A 26,947-nucleotide genomic window follows, 5' to 3' on the forward strand; every position below is an offset into this window, starting at 1 on the left:
TCCCTGAGAGTCTATGGCTACGCAGCAGCACAATCATAATTACACACACACACACAGAAAAATGCATACATGTTACCTCTGGGTATTTTTGGATGGTAGAATTATGAGGATTAAATATTTCTGAACTTTCTTATATTTTCCAGTTTTTCACCTTTTCTCCAATAGAACATACACTAACCCCTTTCAAGTATATTTGATTGTGGAAGATGATTCTGCTAATATGGTATTGCAATTGGTATGCTGGTGTTTATTTAGGATTTTGGGAGGAGCCATATTTACTGGTGAACTTCACACATATTTATATTTCCCTATTTTATATTTTTGGGGCAATTTTTGCATCATGGTGACTTTAACTTAAAAATAAACTGATAGTGTTTTAGCTTTTCATCATGTTTTAGAAAAGTTTAAATAGTATGAGAATCATCTCACTTTCCTTGAAAGTTCAGAACTTACAATAAGTAGAACAGTCTAGTCCTAGAGCCTTTTAGAGTGGGAGCACTTTGGAGTCTTTTATAAGTAATTCCTTGGTTATTGTCCATTTTGCTTCGGTAAATTTTTCTTTCTTAGGGGGCATATTTTTCCAAAGAATTATATTTAATTTATATTTTAAAATTTATTTATTTCACAAAATTTATATAATATCTACTATAAATAGAAAATGTGTCTAGTATATCACTTGTTTTAAATTTGTCTTCTTTTCCCCTTTTCTTCATTGTATTCGTCAAAATTTTTTCTACTTAATTTTATTCTCAAAGAAACAGCTCTTGATTTATATAATAATTCTAGTATGTTCTGGCTGTGCTGTCTTGTACATTTTTCACGTTTATTTTATAATACTTTTATAAACTTCTTGAATTGAAGGCTTATTTCACCTATTTTTATTCTATAATAATGGAAGTAGTTGAGACTCTCATTTTGCCTCTGCATATACACATAGTTTCAGATAATCATCCTTACTATGCTGTGTTTTTATTTTCTTTACTTTCTAAATACATGTTGTAGTAGTTTTAAGTTATATTTTGATTAAACAGTTAGTTAGAAGACTGCTTTTCAATACAAGATGACATTTAAGAAAGATAAATATTACACTTAGGTCCAAAAAAATAAACATAGGGGGTGTAGCATAGCACATGTGAAAACTTCAAGTGGGATGGTGGCTTCGGCCTGAAGAGGAAGTCTTAGGGCTCAGGCAAGGCAATCTGGTCAAGGTGAGAAGGAAGGGGAAGGCAGCACAGCTCTTTCACCGTGAACCAGGATGAGATGGAAACAGGGGATGGCCTGGGGAAGGGATTAAGGTCATAAAGAAGATTTGCTAAGCACTGTGTAATATCCCAAAGGTCTCTCAAACCTTCTGGTGGCCTAGGCAAAGGATAAAAGTAAACAAACAAACAAACACCCCCCCCCAATGCCACATTTAGCAGGAGAGAAATTCAGTAACATAGAAGGTCTATATAAACTTGGACACAAATTATGTCTCATAGTTCACTGCTGATGCCATTGTAGCATATGGAATTCTTTCCATTACAAACCAAAGAATCCAGAGAGCTACCTGAGGATCCTATTGGGCCATGTATATAGTCCTACAGGGAATGAGGAACTAATGCCTAAATTCCAATTCTATGAAAAGTTTTTTGGATATAAGCCTTGACCACCAATTTCAGACACTGGAGAGCACAGATGCCACCTCATGGGGCTTTTGTCATTCCCTGGATTTCTATCCTTTATGACATTGATGATATGAGATGTCATTAAGCTGAGAATTCTTAACCAGTGGCCTGATGCTCTGCTCCCCTAGCTTGGATCAGTGCCATGGCTGGGAATCTGCTTGAACAGCACAACATTCTTCAGCTTATGATTCCTGAGTCTGCATTAGCACCTGACTAATGATATCTGATAAGGAACATAAATTCTTTTGTTCTGGGATCAGATTGCTTTATCAGTTCTTTGGGGGATCGGTGAAGAATATTTTCTTCTAGATGGACTAAAACAAGAAAAGCTATGGCTTGGAGTTCTGGGTCTTATTTGGAACAAAGTTTTCCTTTAGTTGACTAAAGAACCATTTGTGACCCATGCAAGGAGAAAAGTGTTTCATATATAAAGGAAAAATACAATAATGTACAAATATACATTGGTTCCCAAATATTCCTGGGTCTGCTGATAGTTTTTAAAATAATGTTTCATAAATGCCCAACAGAGAACAAACATTCTCAACCCAGCTATCTTCTCTGGACAGGAGGCTGTGAATGGGGTGGAGCCCTGCAGTCCCTTCTGTAGGCAGAAGTCTTTTGGGCGGTGCAGCTATGCAGACATCTCTGGAAAGCAGAGAACACCTGCACGTCTGGTTAGTGTGATGGCCAGGGTTTAAGCTGGGACTCATGTTGCGCCAGGGCCTTGGAGGATGTTGGGCTTGAGCCCATGTCAATGCTTCCCTGAAAGCCCTGCCTCCGTTTGGCCAAGCAACCTCTGCACTGCACAGCTAAGCGAGAGAGCTTGAGGTTGCCTTTCTGTTCTGTCCCTGGGCACCATTTGAGAGACTATGCCAAGAAGCAGCTGCCTCTGGTGACACAAACTTGCTTCCCTTACAGTCAGGTGAGTGGTACCACCAGTGACACTAAGTTGAAGAAAAGTCCTGCTGGGCCCAGAGAACACCTTAAAGTAAGAAATGCAACATCCTTCTCTTGGCAATTGAGATGAAAGCTGCAGTGTGGCAACAGCTCTGGAGGGCCTGGGCCCGACTGCCAGAAAGCTGGGAAGGCCCACTTCTTCCCTGGGCAGAAAGCTGATACCTGCATTGGGTGAAGGCCAGCTGGGGGTGGGGGAGTGTGGGGACACGGGGTGGGTGAAATGAGGGCACTGGCCACTGTGAGCCTGCTCTAGCTGGCTGATGGTGGGAAGTGTGCTGCCAGGGGTGGGTTTCCCGCTCCAGGTGCTGGGAGTCAGTTGGCCACGCAGATGAATGACCTCAGCTGCATTTGGTCTGACCTGCTCATAAAACAAATGCAGCTCTTCTGACCTCCTTGGCATGTTTTGCCCCAATTCTGTGACTGCTGGAGGTGGGTAGGGAACCTCCTCCTGATTGCTTTTCAGGCACCTGGTCTACCACAGAATGCTGAGAGATTCTGGCCCAGTACAATTTAATGCTAGCTGTCCTCAGGGGTAGGGGGCCCAGGGACAGCTTCTAGGGATGAAATCACATAGTGGGGACATGCAAGACCTACTGCACCCTATTGAGTTCCATGCTACTGGAAGAAAGAGGTTTTACTGTAAAGAGCACCTCTTGTACCTTCAAACGATTTGAATATTTTGAAGCAACAGTCCACTAGAGACCTTGCCAACCATGTCCATACTTATCTAGTTCTTAAATTTACTTCTATATATTCCCAATCGAAGGAGATCTTTACAGGGTGCAGCTGCATACAACTGCTCTCACAGGAACCCTGTAACCCATGAGGCAACAAAAATTTACCCAAGCTCCCTCACTGCTTAAAAAAAATCACTTTCACTGAGATGTAATGTACATACCAAACAATTCACTTATTTGAAGTGTTCCTAAGCAACCACTAATCTTTCTTTTGCTACAAATTTGCCTATTATGGAAATTTTATATAAATGAAAGCACATAGTAGGTGATCTTTTGTGTCTGACTGCTTTCATTTGGCGTAATGTTTTCCAGTGGCATACATGTTGTAGCATATTAGTACAGAACCGTGGTTGAATAATATTGCATTGTATGGATATACCATATTTTGTTTATCCATTCATCGGTTAATGAACATTGTGTTATTTCCACTTTGGGGTTATTATGAACGTCTGTGTAAAAGTTTCTGCGTGTACATACTTCTTCATTTCTCTTGGGTATACCTTGGAGTAGAATCACTGGGTCTTGTGATAACTCCATGCTTAATCACTCGAGGAAGGGCCAGACTGTTTTCCAGAGCAGTTGCACTGTTCTGCATTCCCACCATGACTGGATGAGGGGTCCAATTTCTCCACACGCCTGTCAACATTTATTATTGTCCATCTTTTTTATTCTACCCATAGAAGTAGGTCTGAAGTGGGGTCTCATTGTGGCTTTGATTTGCGTTTCCCTGATGAATAAATGTTGAACATCTTTTCATATGCTTTTTGGCCATTTGTATATCTTCTTTGGAGAATGTCTAGTCAAATCCTTTGTCCTTTAAAATATTGTGTTATTGAATTGTAGTAATTTTTTATGTATTCTAGGTAGAACTCCCTTATCAAATATATAATTTTCAAATATCGGAAATATATTTGTCTGGCTTGTCTGCGGTTTGTCTTTCCACTTTCTTGATGGTATTGTCTGTAGCAAAACATTTTTAATTTTGATGTGCTTCTGGAATCTGTTTTTTTTTTTTCCCTTGTGTCATTGGTCCTTACTTGGCTACTTTTAATAGTACAGATGCTTGAATTTATATGGTTCTTTACATTTTCCAAAAACATTTCTTTTGAAGTCACTCCTCTGAGCCTCACAATACATCCATAAAATAGGAAATCCAGTTAAACTGCCTGCTCAGGGTTGCACAGCTGGTAAGTGGAGGAGAAAGGCTGAAGCCAAGTCTTGGGCTCCTAAAGCTCCTGTGCTCTGCAGAGAGGCAAACTTTCCCAGCAGGTTGGGTTAATTGTCAGGCTTACAGGACCTGGTCAGACACATTTAGATAATTTTGTTACATGAGACAGGTAGGTAAACTGTACAATTAGACCCAGATGGACATTTGACTTCTTTTGCTGGGTGCCTGTGTGACCTTGGAAAAGTTACTTAACCTCTCTGAGTCTCAGGGGCTTACTGGTATTAAAGGGGTAATAACGGTGCCAACCTCACAGGGTCGCTAGGTGAACTAAATGAGAAAAATACATGTAATGTTCTTAATTAGCACAATGCCTAACGTACAGCAAGTGCTCATAAACATAAGTTAACACTATTCTTTAATTTTTGATAGCTGTAATACTTCTTCCAACATGGTACCCGTGACAAGTTGTAGTTCCTCCAGTTTACTTGCATTCTTAACTGGCATTACCCGCCTGGTCTTTTCAGGGGATTATGCAATGTTTGATCAGGAAAGAACTTGAGTGATCAGTTAGTCTGACTCCCAGAGAAGGGGTGCAGCATGACATGTCTAAACCACACAGCATGTGACCTTTCAACATTACTTGAAATCTCTTAGAAACACTCTTAGAAATCTCTTCTTTCATTTCCATAAATCTGGCTGTTCTAGTGCAAAGCTCCTGATAGCTATGATCTTGAACAAGGTCACAGGAGCCTCCCAAGGGAGGTTGGGCAGACTCAAGAGAGACGGCAGCACCCCATCTTGGTCTGCCATCCCGCCTGGCTCTTGAAAACCCTCCTCCTAACCCAATCTCTATCTGAATAAACCAATTCCACTTTTCTACCGTGTTTAAAGCAAATAAAGTAAGCTTCTGAATGTCAGTAGCATGTGGTGTTTAATTTGCATCTCACCAAGGAATACAAGACTTAAAGATGATGAGAAAAAAGGATTTTTATGGAAACCAACTTACAGCATCTGAGATGCAAACTTGTGACCATACCAGCTCAAGCTGTGATCTTGTTAGTTGCTGTAAACCAAGCTGGGCTTGTTCCTTGGCTAAGAACTCCCAGGGCAAACGTGTAAAATACTATTTGGGTGTTTCTGCAGGGAGTGCTGTTCCTAAGTGCCTTTTCAAAGGCTCTGTAATAGAGCGTAGCTGATGGACTGTTCCCTGACGGAGAATAGGGACTCCGACTAAAATAAGCAAAAACACAGTACGGATATGCACATCTCCTAATAAGAGGCCCCAAGGAGGGGCACTTCCAGGACCGGCTAATTCAGAGGCTCTGTGGCCTCGTCAGGACTCAGGTTCCTTCCATCTTTTCTCACTGCCATTCCCGCCTTATCTTCAGGCTGACTCTCCTCACTGAGAGAAGGAGGCTGCTACAGTCATCACTGCCAGATGACAATGTCCAGAGAGAGGAATACTGCTCTCTGGTTTCCCTTGTTAAGTACAGCACCTCTTGTGCCTCCCTGGCTTGAATTATATTACCTGTTGATGACTAAACCAGTCCCACAACAAAACTAGTAAGACCACTGCGATTGGCTTAGAAATTCAATGCTTACCCCTTAGGACCGGAGACCTAACAACCTCCCCTGAAGAACCTGCCACTCAGTGTTGGGTGAAATGAATAGGGGCTCTCTTTGTAAGGAAGTGGAGGGTGGCTTTCAGACAGGCAATCAACGGTGCCTTCCTCTTACAGAAAGCCTGTTCCATCGGTGAGATCCTGGTCATATGCAATGAGTCCATCTAGCCAGACATTGGCCACATGACCAATCAGGATGTCTTAATGGGTTACCCCAGCTAAGATTCAAGTAGAGAGCTTTGCGGCCTTAAAACCTGCACACCTGGGCTGTGGTCACAGCTGCGCTAACAGTGCCCTGAGAGTCTCCACCTCCTCCTCTATTGAGAGATGGGCTTGCATTTGACAGTGCCTAAGGTCCTTTGCTGAATCTATACTTAATTAGAAAGAAAAACCTGGTGACCTTGTTTTGATAACTTATTTCTAGAAATGCCTAATACCATACTTCCTAACTAGAAGCTACATTACTTTCTATGTTAATTCTTTTCCTTTCCCCTATTCAGGATGGTGAGTGGTGGGCAGGTCAAGATAAAACCCAGCGAATGTTGGAGCCAAAGACAAGGAGTGATTTGCTGTCTTGTGTTTCCTCCCTGAATGTGCAGGTAGGATTATTACTGTGTTACAGTTGAGCCTATGCCAAAATCCTGGCTTTGTTACTCCAGTGTCTACAGAATCACAAACACTCCCGTGTCCACTATGAACCATGTCTCTGGTATGCCAGGCATTGTGTCGGAGGCTGCAGGTGTCTTCCCTTGCTGTGGGTAAAGTGACTTCAAGGATGAACCACAGGCATTATCTCCCTGAAGCCAGTCACTTCCAGAACACTTTTGACTTTTGTTTTAGGTCAACAAGGATTTTTCTGCAGTTAAGAATTGCTAATGCTCCCTGCCTTGCACTGTTGCTCTGCACTCACTCCCTACCTGGCACCATTCTGAGTGTTGGGGAGGAAGCGCCATGCTCATCTGTGTCCTCAAAGCTGGAGGCCCTAGGACACTGTTCAACAGAAGACAGTGCACAGCAAGTGCTAAATTCTGAGACAAAATTCTTAGCTCCAAGAGTTTAGAGGCTGGGGAACAATGAGGGCTGGAGTTTTCAGGCAGGAGTCCCTGGAGGAAGTGGCAGCTGACAGGGCCCTCAGTGTAAGGTAGGATTCGGCTGGGAGGAGGCGCAGACTCCAGGCCAAGTGGTGGGATTACTAAACTGGAGGCCAGCCAGGAGACTGAGATGCAGCGGGTGGGTGCGCAGGGCGAGTCAGAATAGGCTGAGACCAGGCGGCGGAACCACGTAGCCTTACTTTGATTTTATAGTGTCTGGCACCAAAAAGCCCTTCTATTAGATACATGTTCTGTTAGATACATGGGCGATGATGAAAAAAGCTGAACAAATAATTGGGATTGACTGATTTTTTGTACCATGCAAAACAGAAATTCTCTAAACAAGTGTATGTGATTTAAAACAGGACGACTATTCTAAGTGGGGTGCTCTTGGGGAAAAACGCTAGATCAGGAGTCTCCAGTCCCCTTTGGTACGGGCACTGCTGGAGAGGAGGGTGACTGAGTCGGGGAGGTGGGTTCTCCTGCAGCAGTCTGTGCGGACGCTGAGCCCCCAAGACAACGCTTGCAGGGACGCTCATGACTGAAAGTGACACCCACGTGCAGAAGCTGATAAAGAGCTGGGCCTGAGAAAGGAACATTATGATGACAACATTTTATTCAAGGAAAGACACATTAGAATCAGGCCCTTGTTTCTTTTAAGGTTTGCTGAAAATGGAAAGGTTGTTTTATGGGCAGGCTGAGCATAGAGGGAGAAAGGAAGAGAGGAGGTGGCAAGAAAAGAAGGGGGGAGACATAAACTAGAATGTGGTCAATAGAATTTTATTTGCTTTACTATTCCTGAGTATACGGTATCAATAAGTCTGAGTTCTGTGACTCCCCAGCTCCACCGTCACAGACGGTGTGAGTAGTCCAGCCCCAGGAATAAGCTTTCAACTGAGAGGGGCAGCAATCACCCGGCATCACACAGCAGTTCCATAAAGCTGGGCCCAGGCCTGAGCTGACTTAATGGCATTCTCCCAGCACGGCCTGACTGCACCAGGGCCCGGAGCAGCCAGGCCTGGGGGTGCAGCTTGTCATTCCCTGTGTCCTTCCCTGCCACAGGGTTGGGAAAGCCAGTCAGGCCCCAGTGGGCTCTGGGGAAAAGGCAGGAGGACCAGAACATGCTAGAGACAGTCCTTGCTTACAGGGCTCTCCCCCTTGAAGCTTTGCTTTGTTTCTTTGATCAGAATTTCTCTGCTTCAGAAGTAGTCCTATTAACTATTTTTCAATGAAGACAAGATAAGTTACAGAGTTCACAGGAGAAGCTGGGTGCCAGGAGGAAGAGAGTGCAGGAAGGAGGTATGTAGTTAGACATCAAAGCACGCCTGGCAGCGTGGGCCTCAGTTAATTCCAAGAAGCAAAATGCATTTGGGACCTCAGAGCGTATATGAGAGAAAATACTCCATTAGGACCTTAAAACCTTAAAAAATAGGCCTTTTCAGATGCTCAATAAGGGAAGTGACCCAGCTTCCCTAAGTCCTGGAGCCAGGACCCGCCACATCATTGATAAAGCCCATTTTCCACAAGGAGTATGTGAGCTGCTTGTTCAAAAAGCAGACAAAAAGGTGCCATTACAGGTAATAAAATATAGTGTCTTTCTTTCTTCCATGGTCTCTGAACTGGTCACAGCGTGTTTTATTTACTGTTTCTTATGTGTTCTGGGCACCGGGACACTTGTGGGTGAGGCCAGATCCACACAGGCACCTGGGGAACTGGTCACATGGTGCCCTGGCTGAGGGACAGTGAAGTCAAGCCAGGCATCATCCCCCCTTCCCATGGCCTGCCACCCAACAAACACCGGAAGGGGGACCCCCAAGGGTGTTGTGACTTCACTGGGACATACGAGGTCCCTGGGTAAGGGCAGGGAAGAGGCTCACCCCAGAAGAGCTACCCAATGGATGGACCCTAGCACTGCCAGCTTGGGGCAGAAAGTGTCACCATGGTATCGGGACATGTGTGCCCCACCCTGAACCCTAGTTTGCCCATACCCCTGGGGTGCAGGATGGTAGCAGCCCCTGCCAGGGTGGAGGGGGAACAATGAGAGAGGCCAGGGTACCAGGCAGGGAAGCAGGCGGCTGAGAACCCATCTCTGGGCGTAGGGACCACAAAGGCCAAGGCTCCGAGCTACTGCTCTTCTCTCCCACTGGACTTCACTTACGAAACACAAATTCAGGGATCAAACTGTCAAGAATTTTAACAAGGCAACCTCCGAGTATTAAACTGAGTTCAGAACGTGGGGCTCTATGAGACCCCCGCAGGTCGCTGGCCCTGCCTGGGGCGTAGGTTTCTTCTACCTTCACCCTTCTCTAAGTCAAAATGTCCAGCACACATACTCTTCCAGGCTCCTGAGATCCTGGTCTCCCGAGGGAGCCCGGTTCCTGCCTGTGATCCACCCAGCTACCCTGAGTGACTCACTCATATAAAGGTGGGAGAAAATTTCACAGACAAACTCCAGGTAACCAAGGTAGCAGCAGTTTGGGAAGCTCAAAGGAGGCTCTGTGGAGACAGGATTTCAAATAAGTGGAAGTCCCATGTAATTAACATAATTTTGAATTAAAAAAGCCACTTCAGTAATTGCTCTTCTATTACTGTACAATATTTACTACCATTGCCATTGTGTAACTCATCTCATTAATTACTGTTGGAAAAAACTTGGGTGATGAATAATTAATATGATGTGATAACCAAGGGAGTCCTAGTGCTTGAGAAACAGAGCTTGGAAGAAAGTGCCACCAAACACCATCCTGTTAATGAGAAGCCTTGAAGCCTGGTGGGCCACATGCTAGGAGGTAACGCTCTAGTTCCATCACCTGCTGTTCCTAGAGGTCAACAGAAAAATCTCTCTGGCCTCGTCACGGATGTGGAAAAGAGGTCAAGAGTTCTCTTCAGTGGCAGCAAGAAAAAGCTTCCACTTTATCAAAACAGATAGCACTTGGCACAAACACCTCAGTGAAATGCAAGTTAGAAATGGCACCAAAAAGTCACTATGGTGCTGGGGCAGCAGCCCATGCCTCAGAGAAAGTGGAAGTCTGATGCTTTCCATCAGGATACATATGGTGGGAGCAGGGGATGGGGGAGCAGAATTCAGCCAGATGCCTGCAACCTGCAAATGGTACCTCCCCCGCCTGAATTTCCAAACACTTTCAAACACTTTCAATCAAAATATGGTTTGGCCCTGGCGCAGTGGCCTAGTTGGTTGGAGCACTGACCCATACACCATAAAAGGTTGCAGGTTCTATTCCCGGTCAGGGCACATAACCGGTTTCAGGTTCAATCTCCAGTTGGGGTATGTATGGGAACAGCTGATCGATGTTTCTCTCTTTCTCTCAAATCAATAAAAACATATCCTTGGGTTAGAATTTAAAAATTTATATACAGTTTGGGTAGGGCTGCCGTATAAAATACAGGGTGCCCAGTGAAATCTAAATTTGAGATAAACAATGAATAATATATAAAATTAGGGACATACATACACTAAAGAATTATTCATCATTCCTGCATTTTTATTTGCTAAACTTGGCAACCGTGGGTTTAGCGATCTCTCTCATCCAGCCAATGTAAAAATACGTTTGGTGCCAAGCACTGGGGAAACGTTCCTGGAAGGTTGTGAATGGACCACTACGGAAGATGAATGAGCCCCAGCAACAGCACTACTATGAACTACTGCGCGGGTGCTTTCCTCCTGCAATTTTGCTGTATCTTCTGGGTTATTTGACAGGATCCCAGATGGAATGACATGTGAGAAGATTAATTATAATTAATCACAGATTGGGAAGTTTGGGAACCTGGGAAGTCATCTTTCAAGTTGCCAAAGCTATATTTTAAGAGCAATGTCATACAACAGGCATTATGATGGAAGAACAGTCAGAAGATAAAAGTAAAGGGGAGATAAAGTATCACCTATGTCTATTTCAAAGTTGCAAAATTCAAAGGTTAAAATATTGCCTTTTAAAGCTTTAGCATGAGTTGAAAGGGATGAAAAGTGAGCCTACGGACCAGTTTCCCAGTGAAACAAAACTTGTTTATACCTCCAGGACTGAACACCTACCAACTAATTTAGAACCCTAAAGTGGTCATATAAAGAGATTAGAATTTCTATAAAAATAGGTCTGAGTTGCCTCTCAGTGCAGGTATGGAGAATGCCAGTACCGAAAGGTCCTCCGTGGATCCAAAGTAGCTGAGCTCCACACCCCCCAGCTGTGTTCTATTGCATCTGTGCAAGAGACAGAACAGAACAGTGGAAGATGCTATTTAATTCAGCAGAACTGGCTTGGGAATAATGTTGGAGTTAATAGAGACACACCATCCTTGGGGTGTTGTGCTGAAGGAATATGTTATCTGCAAGCCTCGAGTCCATTTCCCCAGCTCATGTTCATTGCTCTTGTTGCCGCTTTTATTCTCATAATACATAAAAGATAGAAAATTCCTTTGGAAAGCAATTCTCCTCAGACCCTATTATTAGAGCTTTCTCCTGCACTGGCTGCAGCTTACCCTTTTGGGAACTGGTAGGGAGGAGGGAGAGATAGATGAGGTTGACTACAGGCAACATGTTTCACTCAAGCCTCCTCTTTGGGGACTGCTAATTGTGGAGGAGAAGTGACCCAGAAATGTGACTGTCATGGAGGGAGCACTCGGGAAGACCCAAACTTCCTCTGGGAGCTCTGTTCTCTAAAAGGGTTTTGGGCATTAAGACTTCCAACAGATGATCTTCCCTAGAAAGCTCAGAGATAAAAATGACACTGAAGGTGTGACTGGGATGCATTGCATGCAGCTTGAAAAGGGGGAAGGTTAAGATCGAAATGTTAAACACCAACTAAAGTAATAGCAATGGAGTTAGAAAACAAAGAAATGTCTACAACAGCTCTTGGAGACTCATCTTCATCCTTCTCTTAAGAACTTCTATCAGCTAATGAAGTTAAGGCCAGTGGAGGAAGGATTATAGGCCTGGCGAGAATCCACAGGGGCATTTTTCATACAGTTGTGATACAGCTAAGGAGTCCATACCTTGGAGGAAAGAGAGAGGCCTGGCAGGTCTTGGACTCACCTAATAGATGAATTGACATTTTAGAGAACAGGGGGTTCTCAGTGGAGCTGAGATGGAGGAGAACATTTCAGAAGGAGGCAGCTACTAGCTAAGTCTTGAAGATGGAAGAACTGTGGGCGGCTGCAGGAAAGGAGCCTGAGTAGCCAGTCTCCTAAGGCCCGACAAATGCTTCGCGGTAGACAGAGTAAGTATTGCTATCTCTACTTAGCAGATGAGAAAAAGGACTCAGAGAGATAAAGTCAGCCAGTACGTGTTAAGGCTGTGCATCAGGCACTGTACTAGGCACCAAGTTCTGATAGGCACCATGTGGCAAGTGGAGAGTGTTGTGGCAGCTGTAACCTGAAGTACAGGTAGGAGTAGGCCAGGTGAGCTGGAGAGAGGAGAAGGGGAAAGGAGACTGTTCTAGACAGAAGAGGAAGGATGTGTGCAGGTGTGGGAGAACTAACACTTCTGGGCCTGGGGTCACAGAATGAGTCTGTGACAGAGCCAGGGCTGGGAGAGGACACAAAGAGTCATGCTGGCTGGGTGCCCACTGCTGCTGACCTTCTGACATCCAGAGAGAGTCTGTGTGGCCTTCGCTACCTTGGGGCTTCTCTGTACTTGACCAAGGCTAGGAAATCAGGTGACTGATGATGGTGCCCCAAGGAACCATATATGAGCAGGGTTCACATTTTAAAGGCTCATGGAGTTGCTGCAGAGATGTGAGCCAAATTTGGCCTTCACTTTGAAATGTTAGTGAATAGTTAATATTTCTCCAGCCAGCTGGAAGGAAAAGGAAACCTTTAAGAAATATAAGTCTCAGGAAATAACGTTGCCTTGGCTCTCCTTTCGTTGTCATATAAATCTGTCTAAGCATGACCACAGCACTTTTCAAGTTTTCTGTCATTTATTCTAAGTGCAGAACGCAGAAGAGGGTGGGAATCCCATTTCTGGAGAGAACAGAACTAGGTAAGGACTGTTCTACAAAGCACACCCCCGGTGAACCCATGGTAGCTACATTTTCATTCCTGCGTTTTGTTCAAATGTGGAGCAAACAAGGAGCGCTCCCTTTGATTAAATGTGACTTCGCTCTGAAAATACACCAGAGAAAGCAGCCCTGGGTCCTGGGTGACCTTGTGGCAGGGCCAGATTTTGTTCTATTTTAAGAGGATTCAGTGGGTGGGGCAAGGATGAAGCCGCTGGGCAAACAGGCTACGAACAGCATGCCTTTGATACCAGCTTGGTCTGCCAGGCCCTTTGCCCAAAGCCACATTGCCACCCAAAACCTGGGCCTCAGCCAGCTCGAGCTCTTGACCAATCTTGGGCAAGTGATCTGACCACTACAGGCTTCAGTTTCCCCACGCAGAGCGCTGCTGTATGCTCTGAGAGGCCAGAGGGCAGCCAAGGCCCTGGACCACATGCCCTGGTCAGAGAGGGTGGGTGAGCACTCGGCATTGTGAACAGTGTCCAACAATAGTGAATGAAGGCCCATGCTTGCTGTCCTTTTAGAACTACCTTAAATAGCTCAGTGGCTGGGGCAGTGACATAAAGAGAACGAGTGAATACCCTGATTCTCTGTGCCTGTGCAGAGCTCACAGCTAAAAGTGCCTTCGCACGTGACTTTTGTTCTCTCCTTCCAGCACCAGGATCTGGTTGGCTGAATGGGGTGATGGTCTCCAATTTAAGATAAGTCAGAGTGGCTCTGGCTCACAGGTCAAACGGGGCCACGGGAGGCCTAGTGGAGAGCTGCAGGCCTTTTGGCTCTCGGCTTAGTCTGGGCTGAGTGGGGGCCCTGCCCGTTAGCCAGACTGTGGCCAGTCGGCAGGAGACCAGATCTGTGAAATGGACAAAGGGGCGTGGACTGGCCCTTCAGAAGTAGTTGGCTTGGTTTCAATCTTTAACCTGATTTATAATTAATTAATAAGCACTGACATACTGAGTGCTGCCTCTCAGGAGGAGGGGAGCAGCAGTGGGTGGAGGGCGGCATGGAAACTCAACCCTCAGGCCATGGAGAATTATAGGAAGAGGAGGCAAGGCTGAGGAATCTGCTCAGAATTTGCAGCTTGGGTGGATGTCCCAGAATGACAGGATGCAGATGGCCGGGCTTGGACACTGGCTGACTAGGGTGCTGCACTCTGCAGGCCACTGGGGGACAAGTGTGGCAGCTGGGTGGCCAGTCACTTGCCTAGGAGCCAGCCCAGGGAAAGGAGTTGGATGGAGTTGGGAAGGTCAGGCTGCTCCAGCTGAGGGGGAGCACATTAACCTTTCAACAGCAGCAGGCAGCTCACAGGGCTCCAAAACACAGTCATAAAAGGCCAGCCAGCCAGCTTGGCTGATGCTGGCCTCAGGCTGCCTCTAGGAGGGCAGTCGGAGGAGCAGCTTGTGGGGAGACTGATTGAGGGAGGCTGGGGAGGAGAAGGGGGGCAAGTCCTTGTGCCCAGGGTTAGCAGCTGGATGGGCCCCTTGCTCCAGCTGGCTCTGCAAATCTGAAGAGTGAAATGGCCCGGGCATGGTGTGGGAGGAATTTCCTGGGGGTGGGGGTGATGTGGAGAAGACGGAGGCGCTGACCTGAAAGGCCCTTAAAGCACAGAAAGAAGGTTCCAGGCTTTGTCTAGTTTTCTCCATTAAAAGGAAACTTAAACAAAACAAAAAACAATTGTGGGGTCACAATTTTAAAAAGTTCCACAAAAAGCAGCTAAGCAATCTGGTTTTAAACAAAATGAAACAACTAAAACAAAAATCAGCAACCCTACTCTATGTACTGGCTTTAACTGCCCGGCCACCACAGATGTTTCTGCAGCTGGTTCTCTCCTTTACTAAAGGCGCAGACAGGAGTGATGTGTCTAAAGATGGTGATGTGTTGAGAAATATGCATGTGTATTAAAATGCATCTTTTTTGAATTTTCTTTTTTTCCTGTATAAAATATATTATTTATTGCCTTTGGGTTTCTTTTATGTTCATTTCAATTTCCCAGATGGGGTCACTGAGAATGGTGGCCACATGCACAAAATTTAAGAAGTGGGAGGGGAATGACTATAGGTTATCTTCAGTTAAAATATTTCACAGAACTGACCGCTAATTAACCAGTATTCAGCACACTTGGTGCGGGACCGCAAGTGCTTCTCTAAATTTAAGTAGCTGTTCAAGCACGTGTAGGTGTAGTTCTACTTCAAGGGTACGGTTTTTTAAAAAGGAGGAGACAACAATGACAAATGTTGAAAACTATGCTAATTAAACAACAGTTTTCTTTCTCTTAATTTCAACTTTGAGATGTACTGAATAAATTAAAACTTTTATGGATTCATTAAAAATTAAATGAAGAACAAACATCAGACACATAATGTGCTGTCGTTCTTGGTCTAGAAGTGACAGTGGCTTGCTGCTTAGAAAGAGTATGAAAGAGTGACAAGGAACTTCAGGGACAGAAACTCAGAGTTCTGTTATTTAAATACTTAACCTCCGGTAACTTTATCAACTTACTCTGAGAGTGTGAGTCCAGGAAAAGGGGCCAACATGTGGATGACAGTGTGCCAAAGTAATTTAAAGTATGGTCCTAATTGTACGTCACGCCTCCTGGGGGTATAGGGTTCCCTCTTTCCCAAGCTGGTTAACTCAGGGGGTGTGGACACTAGCTCACAGACCCCTGGCTACAGGAGCAGGGGAGGGATGGTGGGTCTCCCCACCACAGGCAATCAGGGTCACTTCTGAGAGGTCTTCTCCACCAGCGGAGAAGAAAGGAAGGAATCTGCAGGCCAGAACTCCAGCACCTAAATCTGTGACAGAGAAAACTGCTTCCCAGGTTAGACATGTAAGAAAGGGGACCATCCTGAAGACTTTGGAATATTAATATGTGCAAAGACGCACATTGTTTTTTTCTTTTTTGGACCCTCACCTGGGGACATTATTTTCATTGCTCTCAGAGAGGGAGAAAGGGAGAGAAACACTGATGTGAGAGGGAAACATCGATTGCTTGCTTCCCGTGTGCACTCAGACTGGGGACTGAACCCTCAACCCAGGCATGTGCCCTGACTGGAAATTGAACCCACGACCTTTCAGTTACGGGACAATGCTCCAACCAACTGAGCCACACTGGCCAGGGCTACATTGTTTTTGTTATTTTTTAAACTTTTTATTGTGGAGCTATATCGATATATATTATATATAACATAATATCAGAAAATTTACCATTTAAACCATTTCCAAGCGCACAGTTCACACGGCTGTGTAGTTATCCACCACTAGCATTTTTAAAAAGCGGTCAAACCCCTTTAAAGTCCTCTCTAGCTCCAGTCATCCCATCTATTCCTGAAGGCTTGTGGCAATTGTGGGCTCTACTTAAAGGGTGAAAACTTACTTTCACCCAGAGGCCCTTCCTGCTGCATCTTCCCTGACTAGACATCAGGGCCATATTAATCCTCAGGCTTCCCCAAACCCACTAAATGATCTTAAAGGGCAATTAGTGGCTTCATAGAACTTATTTACTTGGAAAGACTGTAACAGTTTCTTCCAGGCTGCACTGTTCTATTGTGTAAAAGACAAGTTTGGGACCTTTTAAATGTGCGTTATTTACCAGATGGAACTTTAATGGCTTCTCAGGAGCTATTCAGTTTTACTGTGGAAATTAGTGCTAGGGGGGTTTTTAAAAAGCTGATATTTAGACCTGATACCCTGCATTTGCTCACGATGTTAATGCGGTCTAGTAAGCTAACGGCCACCAAAGGGCAGTGAGGAACACTGAAGTGGCCTCTCCGGAAGGGGCTGTGAGGCCATGGGTGTCTGTCCACGTTCGTGAGTACGTACGGGCCTTGCCGGCCTGTCGGCGGACAGAGCTGTCATTCAGTGCTCTCTCTTCTCACAGCCCACAAGCAGCTCTCTATCTGAGATTCCACGTTATCTGAGAATTCCTTTTTGCTTCTGAAATATGATGATTTACTTTGAAATAGTAAAACAAACAGTTCATTTGTGATCAGCTGGACCGGGTGTCAGAAAATGCCCCAGGAAGACTCTTCTAAGAGTGAAACAGGAAGACGACTTGGAAGAGACAGGCTGCGGCCTCCTCGCAGGCGTACGTGAGCCTCACCTGAATGCGCAATAGTAAAGGATAGTTCTTGGGATACGTCGACATTATTTTCCTATAATACTGGCATGAAAACGTGCCCCATACATATTCATGGCTTCACTTTTGAAATCTATACATACGCTAATATTTTTCTTTTCTTAGTTTTTAAGCTTCCTGGCAGGACTTAAAGAGTATCTCATGGTATCTTGGGGAGTGACTTCTTAGTGGTGCAATAGATTAAATTACTATCATGCGGCTAGATTAACAGAGCCCTTCTGCTACTTATCACCTCATTTAATCTGTCCATAAACCTAACAAGGGGGACACGCTTGCCATCCTGTTTATGCAACCGAGGGAGTTCCGACTCAGATGGGTGACTACTTTGCCCAAAACAAATCCCAACCCAAGTTTAAGGCTTCAAAATCTCATGTCTGCTTCCTGATGTCTATGCTGAAGTTGGTATGTTTTCCCTCCTCACCAAGAGAGCAGAGATGAGTGGCATAATTTGGATTGTTGATCTTTCTTGTTGGAAAGGCATTTGATAAGTCATAACTGAGCAGTCATTTTAAGAGTCTCGTGCTCTCCCCACTGAGCTAGCCGGGAACCTTGAGCAGTCATTTTATATATAGAGCTGCCTAAAATCCAAGATGTGTATCCTGTTCTCTACTCTGTTGAGACATAAATACGTAAAGGGAGCAGAAGGTAGAGGCATGACTGTGTCAGCAATTACATGAGGTGCTGAAAGAACAGGAGCTGTGGGAGTCAGAGAAATTTGTTACTTAAGGTTTCTGTGGAAGATGAGGTTTGACCCCACACATGGGGGAATCACTGTGGAACTTTAGGCAACCCGCACCCCACCGCCTGCTCCCAGACCCCTTTCCTACGGTGCCCACGCCCTGAACAATGAAGAGCCTGCTGTTCTTGCTCATCTCCTTAGCCTTGCCTTGCTTGGGCTATTCTTTCTGCAGAGAAGGCTGGCCCTTCTCTTCTCCATCCTGGTGACCTGATGACACTCACCTGTCACACCCCACCTCACAGGCCTCCACCCGCTTGCCTCTCTCTGTGTTCTGAGAGTACTTCAGTGTTATACCTGTACCCTGCCAGTGATATTCATTTTCTGTTTTATGGGGGGGGGTGTGGACAGTGTTATGGAGCAGCTAAGAGCACTGACTAGAGTCAGACAGATCTTTTCGGAGGTTTGGGGTTAGTCATATATCTCTGGAAACCCAGATTTACTAGGATTTTAGAGAGAGTATTTGGAACATGTAATGAAATGAAACTTCACTGAAAATGTCATCTCTTTCATGTCCTAATGTTGAATTTCTCCTTCCTGGCTGAGAGGGAAGTTGTGAGGATTAAATGAAGTCACACTGTGAAATGCTTAGCGTAGTCTCTACATATGACTGATGTACTAGTAAGACTGATGACTGTGTGCACGCGTCCACATTTCATACACACAGGGGTCATGTAGGCGTCTACGTGTCCTCTACCACTGTAAGTTCCTGTAGAGTGGGCTCTGCGCAAAGGAATTTTTGTATCTCCTGTGGAGACCAGTGTAGGAGCTCATAACTGTAATATGCATCAAGTGGATAAAGGATAAAAGGAAGCATGAACAGTTGGTGGAGATAAGATGGGAGGGTATTTTAAGTGCTGTGGACACTGTGAAGCCCAAGGATGGGGGAGGAACCAGAGGCTATGGCCTTCACTCCCTCTTTGTGCAGAAAAGCTCTCTATGGCATCACTTTGGTTATGGATTTCTACTTTAATCCACTCTAATTTAATTGCAATTTTAATCTTTTGAAGTTTTTGAAGCTTTCTTGCTTATTTTTGGATTGATTAGTAAAAATAATTCCATTTCCCACCCCTCACGCCCATGTGGCAGTTAATAGTGCTTCTCAGTTCTCTCCCATTTTATAGGCATGGACCCTGTGGACCCTTAGCGATGAGCCCCTGACTGTCCAACTGCCCCTGAGGTGGTCTGCTACAGCAGTGGACAGCCATAGTTTCAGGAAAGCGTTTTCTACTTTAAATCCAAAGTTGTCATCATTTAACCCTAAAACCTTCATTCATTTGTTCACTGTTCTGTCTCCTAATTGCCAGAAACTGTGCTAGGCGCTAAGGATAAAAAGATAACTAAGCCAGAAATGTTATGATTATTATTACTAGTAGGAACAAAGAAAGTTTTAGTGCAGACTGAATAAACGCTTTGTCAGAATCTACATGGCCCCATCCAGCCTGCTTCCATGCTGAGTGATGAAGGACGAGAGGGTTATACTCACTGCGAGTCAGAGGACCTGCAGTCTAGCCCCAGCTCTGCCACCTGCTACCTTGTGAACTTGGGTGAGTCCCGTCACCTTCCCAGTCTCAGTTTTCTTGTCTGTAAAATAAGTCTTTCCTATCTCGCAGGGTGGTTGCCAATATGACAGTGCTTCTGAACTCTAAAACTCCTTAAGAAGTTTTTATTTACATGGTATACCTGCCAGAAGAATTTCATTATAAAGAGTCTCTTGCACTGGAGAGACCAGAGACTGCTGCGGGTCCCCAGGGTTGACCTTTACTCTCTGGTGTGCCTCCTGGGCATCTTCTAAGTTGGAAATTTAGAGCTTTCTTAAAAGTTCTCCCCACCTTCCTTTGGGGACATTTCCAGTCCTGCTCTTGGATGCAGACCAGACTCAGAGGAAGTAAAACCTCTTCATTTTATGTTATTCCCCACTTAGTTAATTTCATATTCTCCCTAATGGGGAGAGGACATTTGATGGGTGAGATTTATTTGAGAAAGCAAAACTGAGAGTGGCAAATGCCTGAGCCAGCACCCCTCTGGATGGTGAGGCCCAGAGGGGAGGTGCATGGCTGCTCCCGCTCACCCCTGCACCCCTACACCAGCACAGCGCATGGCTGAGCTCACAGGATGCACTCAATAAATACTTGTGGCATAAATGAATAAATCAATGGTAGTTGTTTGGGTTTCAATATAAATGGATCCTGGCCCTGAAATATTGCCAGATGGGCTGACAGGGTACAGTCTGGTGATGTATCTCCAAGGCTATAAAAATGCAGCCATTTCTGCAGTCACAGGCTGACATTTCAGAAGATGATTATATGCACAATTTAACCACATGGCTGTTCATGCCCTCCAAGTGCCATCGCTCCAACAACTGTTCTCACATTGGCTTTCTTGTTCATTTCTTTTTTTTTTTAAGTCAAGCTCAATTCTGCCCCCCCACCCCGCTGCAGCTCCTCATATTTCTAGATGAATGTGATTTATTCATATGAAATTAGGCTCTGTTTTTATAAAACCCAAGTTACTGCAAATGATGCTTGAGGTTTCACAGCAAATATGAATTCCGGATCACCTGCAATAAAGCATCTCTGCTCGCTCTGCAGAGGTTCTGTCTCTCTGAGACAGATGGCGGCAGTCCAAGGGGATGATTAACTTCTGAGTCCTCACAATGTCCTCTCGCTCATCTTGCCCTAGATTTCAAGATTGACCTCCAGCTTCTCTGCAAGTGCACAGTTGCTCAGCTTGATAAATCATAGAGATCCTTTTTTTTTTTTTTTATCACAGTTATCTGCTATTTACTACTTAGGAAGGGAAGTTAATCATATCCAGAGCCACTTCATATGCCGCACACACATTCTTCCCTTTCCTCCAGGACTCTGCATATTTTCCACATTCCTGGCAATGAGGCACTTTCCCAGTGCAGTGGCTACACTAGACACAGCTTTATAAGTAAGCCTCAGGCCCGTGTATCCCCGTTTTCCTCTGCCGCTCTCTACCCTGCCCAACACAATCATTCATAAGAAGAACGGACGCTTGAGAGGCACACTGCAAGGTGTAAGTAGAAAGTAGTGTCCCTTTGCAAACTGAGGTTTTCTCGTAACTGGCTTGTTTATGATATTGAGAATTTTGCTCCCTCTTCTCGCCCTGGTCCTCTGATTCTTTTCATTATTTGGGGCATCACTGGGCCTCTGGCATGCCAGCTGACACTCAATGGCATAAAATAGATGAAACATTCTAAAGTTGATGGTAGGAAAGAATGAAAAACAGGCCATTCCACCTCCATGTGACCCTTCTGGTTGTTGCAGGGTGGTAAGTGGGTTGGGCTGAAGCCCAGATTTGCCTTGCCACTGGATTCTGTGCTGACCTGTGGACACTCTAGCTGTTTTGGCTGAATCATAAATGAAGCCCCTCCAGACAAAAAAATCGAGCAAGGCCAAAGGTTTTCTCTGGGGTTGACCACAGATGATTCTGAAATTTAGGTAAGGAAATATATTCTAGTTTTAATTTATCAAGGTTGTGTATTGATTATTATGGAGTCACTAAACTTTAAAGCATATGGTCTTAACTGCCAGATATTAAATTCCTCCTAGAATGCCGATTTAAACCAGGAAACTGGAGAAATGAAAAGACAGACAAGACTGGCCTTCAGAAGGCATCTGGATAGTCTCTTCCCTCTCACACCTCGAAGGGATGAGCTTTCTACGGTCTTCAGAAAGGAAAGGAAAATGCCACCCCTTCGCCTTATAACTAGTCTCATTAGGTGCGGTCTCGAAGACTTGGAGGCAGAGAACAGGATTTCTATGCTGTAAACGCACAACCCCCACACCCCCAGTCAAACAAATCCTATTTTACCATCGAGTTGCACATCTTGAAACAAAACAGCTCGAACTCCTGTATCAGATGTCCTGGTGGACACAAGGCAGTTACATGGCTAAATGGAAGTGAGACGGGCCCGCAGCTGAGCACACTAGCAGGATGCGGAAGCGAGGAGCCTGTGCGGGTGGCCCCCCCTCAGCCAGCCTGGGCTGCTCTGGTCAACACCAGAGGGAGCACCTGTTGACACTAAAAAGTCCTCTATGTTTTTAGGATTAAAGAGAAAAAGCTGCCTATGGAATTTTTATATCAAGAGCTATAACATGCCAAAAAGTAATAGTTTAGAAACTAGAATAGTTTGTGCAAATGAATGTACACTAGATGAATACCGGGCTATAGGCAGCCAGAAATATTGGGGTTAGCTCTCCACCTTGGGTAGGTCAGAACCTGAAGCGAATTTTTACTCAGTTCCATTCCCACCTTAAGGTGGTTCCTCTGATAGATAGAATATTAGGCAAGTTCATGCAGTGGTCTGCTGAGGAGTCATGCCAATCACTTTATGGAAAATACCGGTTTATTCAACAGATTAAGTAAGGTGATAGAAAGTGACTTCTGTCCTTGAAAATTAGCATTCTCTAAGTTAAGAAAACTAGAAAAAATTAAGCCAATTAATTCAGTAGGTGTTTTAAGTCCTTATTTTGAAGAAAGGTTTTAAATTGTACCTCCGAATGATTAGAGATGCTTTGCACTTAGGGAAATTTTCATATGGCAAAACGGAACAGGAAAAACACAGAAGATAGTGCCACGCCACCACGTGGCTAGAACAGCAGACAAAGTCGTCTCATTACTTTGAAGTGAGCCACTTTCCCCCAGTTTTGAACAGAAAAACTGTTATATTCAAGGCGGGGAGGGAGATGCTTTACTACATTTAAAGGCAGAGAAATTCATAAGAGCAATGACAACGGGAGCCTTTGTCTCTCCGTCTCCAGGGGATGGACCTTGTTCTCACTGTGCTCTTCACTTCACAGGGGCTGAGGTGCTAGCTTACTAGCTGTTAACTGTTGGGCTTGACCAGGGAGGAATTGGAGAGGATACGAGAACAGAGTCGAAGAGAACTCATGTATCTCCTCATGAAAATCCATGCACCATTTTCTGCACAGGACAGGGTCATGAATCTTTTGGGAAGAAGCCTCAGAATGTATCTATCACTCCTGGTTTCTGATATCTCATTGTATTTTGCACCCGGGTCTCCAAGGGGAGTGCATACTTTCCTCAAAGAAGTTTTGACTCTTTCCACCAGAGGTCATACTGACACTTTGCATCTATAATATGTTGCTTTACTGAAATGTAATTTATACAGCATAAAGTTTACCCATTTAAAGTATGAGACGCAATGATTTTTAGCATATTTATAAGGTTGGGAAACCACTGCCACGATCTAATTTTCCAACATTTTCAATACCCTGAAAAGAAACCTTGTAACCATTGGCAATGGTGTAACATTATAAACAGGGCTTTCTTTTGCTTCTCAGTGCCTTTTGTTGAAGGAATCACTTATTTAAGAAACCAAAGGGGAAAAAGAATTACTGTGTCGGATTTTAAATGTTTAGTCCAGAGTCTCTCCTCCTTCCACCAATAGCCTCAAAAGCACTACAGTCATCAGCTTTTGTGAGAATCCCAGTAGGAACTGCAGAAAGTCACGTGGCAGCCACTCTTAGCACACTGGCTTGTGTGGTTGTGATGGGGCAGGCTTTTCACTTGAAATAAACACACTGGGGCTCGGCCTGCCACCACAGAGAAAACACTTCTCACCCACGTGCACAGGTAATATGCCCAAGCGGCAGCATTTACCTTGGAGAAGCTGAACTGATCTCGTTTACACTGTCAATTACCACTCATTCTGCAAAAAAGAACTGGGGAGAAAGGGGAGGTGGTGACAGTTCACTAGGTAACATGGAGGTGACCACCAGCCGGCTAGGGGAAGAACATTGCTAGCTGCTTCTGACACAGTAAGAACTTCCATTGTGGAGAGACAGGGGCTTCATCTTTAAAAAATCCTCACCCCAGCACACGCTCCCTGATTTTAGAGAGAGGGGAAAGGAAGGAGAGAGAGAAAGAGGGAGAGAAACACTGATGTGAAAAAGAAACGTTGACTGCTTGCTCCTTGCACATGTTCCAGACCAGGTACCAAACCCACAACCCAGGCATGTACCCTGACTGGGGATCAAACCTGAGACCTTTCTGTTTATAGGATGATGCTCCAAACAACCGAGCCACATGGGCCAGGCTGGGGGACTTCCTCTTTACATCTGACAATTCTTTAAGAAACACACACACATGCACACGTGCGCACCCCACCTTAGCAAGTGAAAAAATAAAACAAAAAAACACGACCAAAATAAAAAACGGCCTGATTGGTTCTAGAAAGTTAACTATAGATTCCTGTTCAACCATTTTTATACAGCAAAGCTGGATGTGAAATACAGTTCGAGTGTGTTAGTTGATTAGGTTTCTAGCTCTCATTCAATGATACAAGTCAGAAAAAACAGCCGAAGCACAGAGTAAAAAGTCAGGCACTCAGGACTGTGAATTGGGTGACATGCATAAAGTATTTCAAGAGAGAATCTCATCAAAAGACAGATAGCTCCCGGGGAAATGATATGGAAAGAGTCTGCAGAAAGCATCTCAAAATAAATGAAGTACTTATTGCTGAAAAATGAGCTTAGATCTCAACCAATACCAGAGTTCAGAATTTACTGCGCCATTCAGGCCTTTTCTCCAGTTCCTTGTCTCTTGTTTCATTGAACAACAAGGGACTCTCCACACTTTCTGTGAAATACAACAAGGAGATTTTTGCAATAATAAACTCCACACGGGCATGACAAATCCAAGCATGCAAAACGTTTAACATCCCAGTTCCCAGATACTTGAGGGACAAAATCCGATTATGAATTATATGCCACAATAAATAGGGCTCAATGTTTCATAAGGCAATTTATAGTTCATAAAAATGACAAAACATACCTGTCAGACAGAGCGTGGAGAGCGGTTCTCTGGGCTGCCTGCTGGAAGAAAGGGCAGAGATGTTTATTTAATATTCTGACTTTTAAATTATGTGCTCAATCAACACTTAAAAAAAAGACCTGTGTCACACACATTTTTGCCATGTGGCCAAACATTAAACTACTAGTAACATAGTAAGAGCTCTGTCATGTTATGAAATGAACTTCCTGAAGAGTTAACTGACCCCTTGCAGTGCCCAGCTGCCACCGGGGGGGTGAGCGTGGGGAGGGGAGGCGGTAAGTACTGGACTGGTGAGTTTAGACAGGTCTCAGGAGACACCCCCTCCCCCGCCCCGGAGCCAGAACTATTTTATTTGTACTCCCTGAAATCACTTTATCATTGCTTTATTCTACTTTCCTGCAAGAAGAAAGATCTGTTTTAGTTCCTTTATGGCATCTCTCCCAATAAAAGTATAATTTTTGACCCAGTTTTCAGATTTATTGAGAAAGTTACCACAATTGTAAATTGGAACACTGACTGGAGATGTGATGATATGAGATTTTTTATTTTTTTAAGCAATGATTTTGTGGCAATTTTAATTTAGAGATTCATATCAAAATATTTATGAATACAATTATATAGTTTTGGGATTTGCCTTAAAACAACATATTTGGAAGGAAGGGAGACTGGGTAAGCATGTAAATGAAATGATGTCCTTGGATTGGTAACTATTGAAATTAGGTGATGAACACATTGTTGAGGACTGTTATATTATTCTAGATATTTTTCTGTTTTTGAAAATTTTCATAAAACACACACAAAAAAAGAGTAAATAAAAGACCTCCATTGCTCCATCAGATTTTCCCAGTTTGGGACTCACTTTCCTTCTATTTTTTGTCCATTTGCCTTCCATGGCTGAGCACTCTGAGGCTTCAGAAGGCAGAGGGCACACTCTGAGCTACGTCTCAGAAGTCATTATTGGGAGGGGACCACCGCATGGCCTGTGGGACTGAGGCTTATGCAGGGTGTGCCAAGAAATAAGAAGTGCATATGATTGTTTAACTTTGTCCATTACACATGTCAAGCTTACTGTTTACCAGGGACACCAAAATGTTTCCCATGTTATTCTTCATTACATTTTGTTAGCAGACAAAACAGACAGAATCTTCAGATTAGAAAACATGACCCAGAAGAGCCATGATTCCTATTACAGAAATGACATCTACTCCTGGGGATAAATGCATGTCTTGGATCATGCAATCAGTCCAACACTTGCTGAATTTCTACAACATGGAGACTACTGCAGAGACTGTGGCTCCAGGAGGGATAAAGAAAAGGCAGAGGAAGTAGTCATAGTCTTGGAGGAGCTAAATCCCTAGGCAGGAAGTCATAATAAAGTCCAGGGATGACTTGAAGAAACTTATAAATTAATATGCAAATAAAAAATTGAAGAAAGAGGTACAGATATGAGTGATAGTTGATGGTTGGTGGACCATCAGCTTCTCAATCAGTGCCTGGGACTGTTAGTAGGTGCTCAGTAAATATCTCATGAATGAATGTTAAATGAATGAATCAATTAGGGAATCCTTCCCACTACTACTTGAGCAAAACTTTAAAGACAGAAGGGGTGTGTGTTCAGGGGGAAAGAGGCATTGGTGATACGGGACTACAAGGTAGAGCAAGGGCTTATTCAGGCCTCTGTTGTTCTCAACTGGGGCGCCACTTCTCCAAACCCCCAGGGTGTCTGGAATTGAGTAGGGGTGTTTCTGTGTGTTAATAGTGAGGGAGATCACTACTGCCAATTAATGCCTGGGGCCAGGGATGCTAGAGCCTTTCAAAGATCAAAAGGGTCCCTTGTACAAGAAGAGTGATCCCCTTAAAATGACAAGGGTATTTCTGTGGAGAACACTGCAGCAAAGAAATGAAAGAAATCTGACAGAAGTGACATGGGGATCATTAGCTTCTGGGCCTGGTAAACAGAACCAAAACTAAATTAATAACAGGAATGTCAACAATTTACACAAG

General features: G+C 44.3%; 1 protein-coding gene across 6 annotated transcripts in view; it reads right to left on the reverse strand.

Moving 5' to 3' along the window:
* AFF3 (ALF transcription elongation factor 3) overlaps window positions 1–26,947 on the reverse strand; it is a 593,859-nt gene that overhangs the window by 75,333 nt on the left and 491,579 nt on the right. For all 6 annotated transcript variants that reach the window (XM_053664620.1, XM_053664619.1, XM_053664618.1 and 3 more), the window contains one exon: window positions 24,944–24,984. In XM_053664620.1, coding sequence (XP_053520595.1) covers window positions 24,944–24,984 — 41 coding nt within the window. The remainder of the gene's footprint in view (window positions 1–24,943; window positions 24,985–26,947) is intronic.

The sequence above is a fragment of the Artibeus jamaicensis genome, unplaced genomic scaffold (genome assembly GCF_021234435.1).
Source record: "Artibeus jamaicensis isolate MK-2021 breed Jamaican fruit bat unplaced genomic scaffold, CSHL_Jam_final contig_384, whole genome shotgun sequence".
Lineage (NCBI taxonomy): Eukaryota > Metazoa > Chordata > Mammalia > Chiroptera > Phyllostomidae > Artibeus > Artibeus jamaicensis.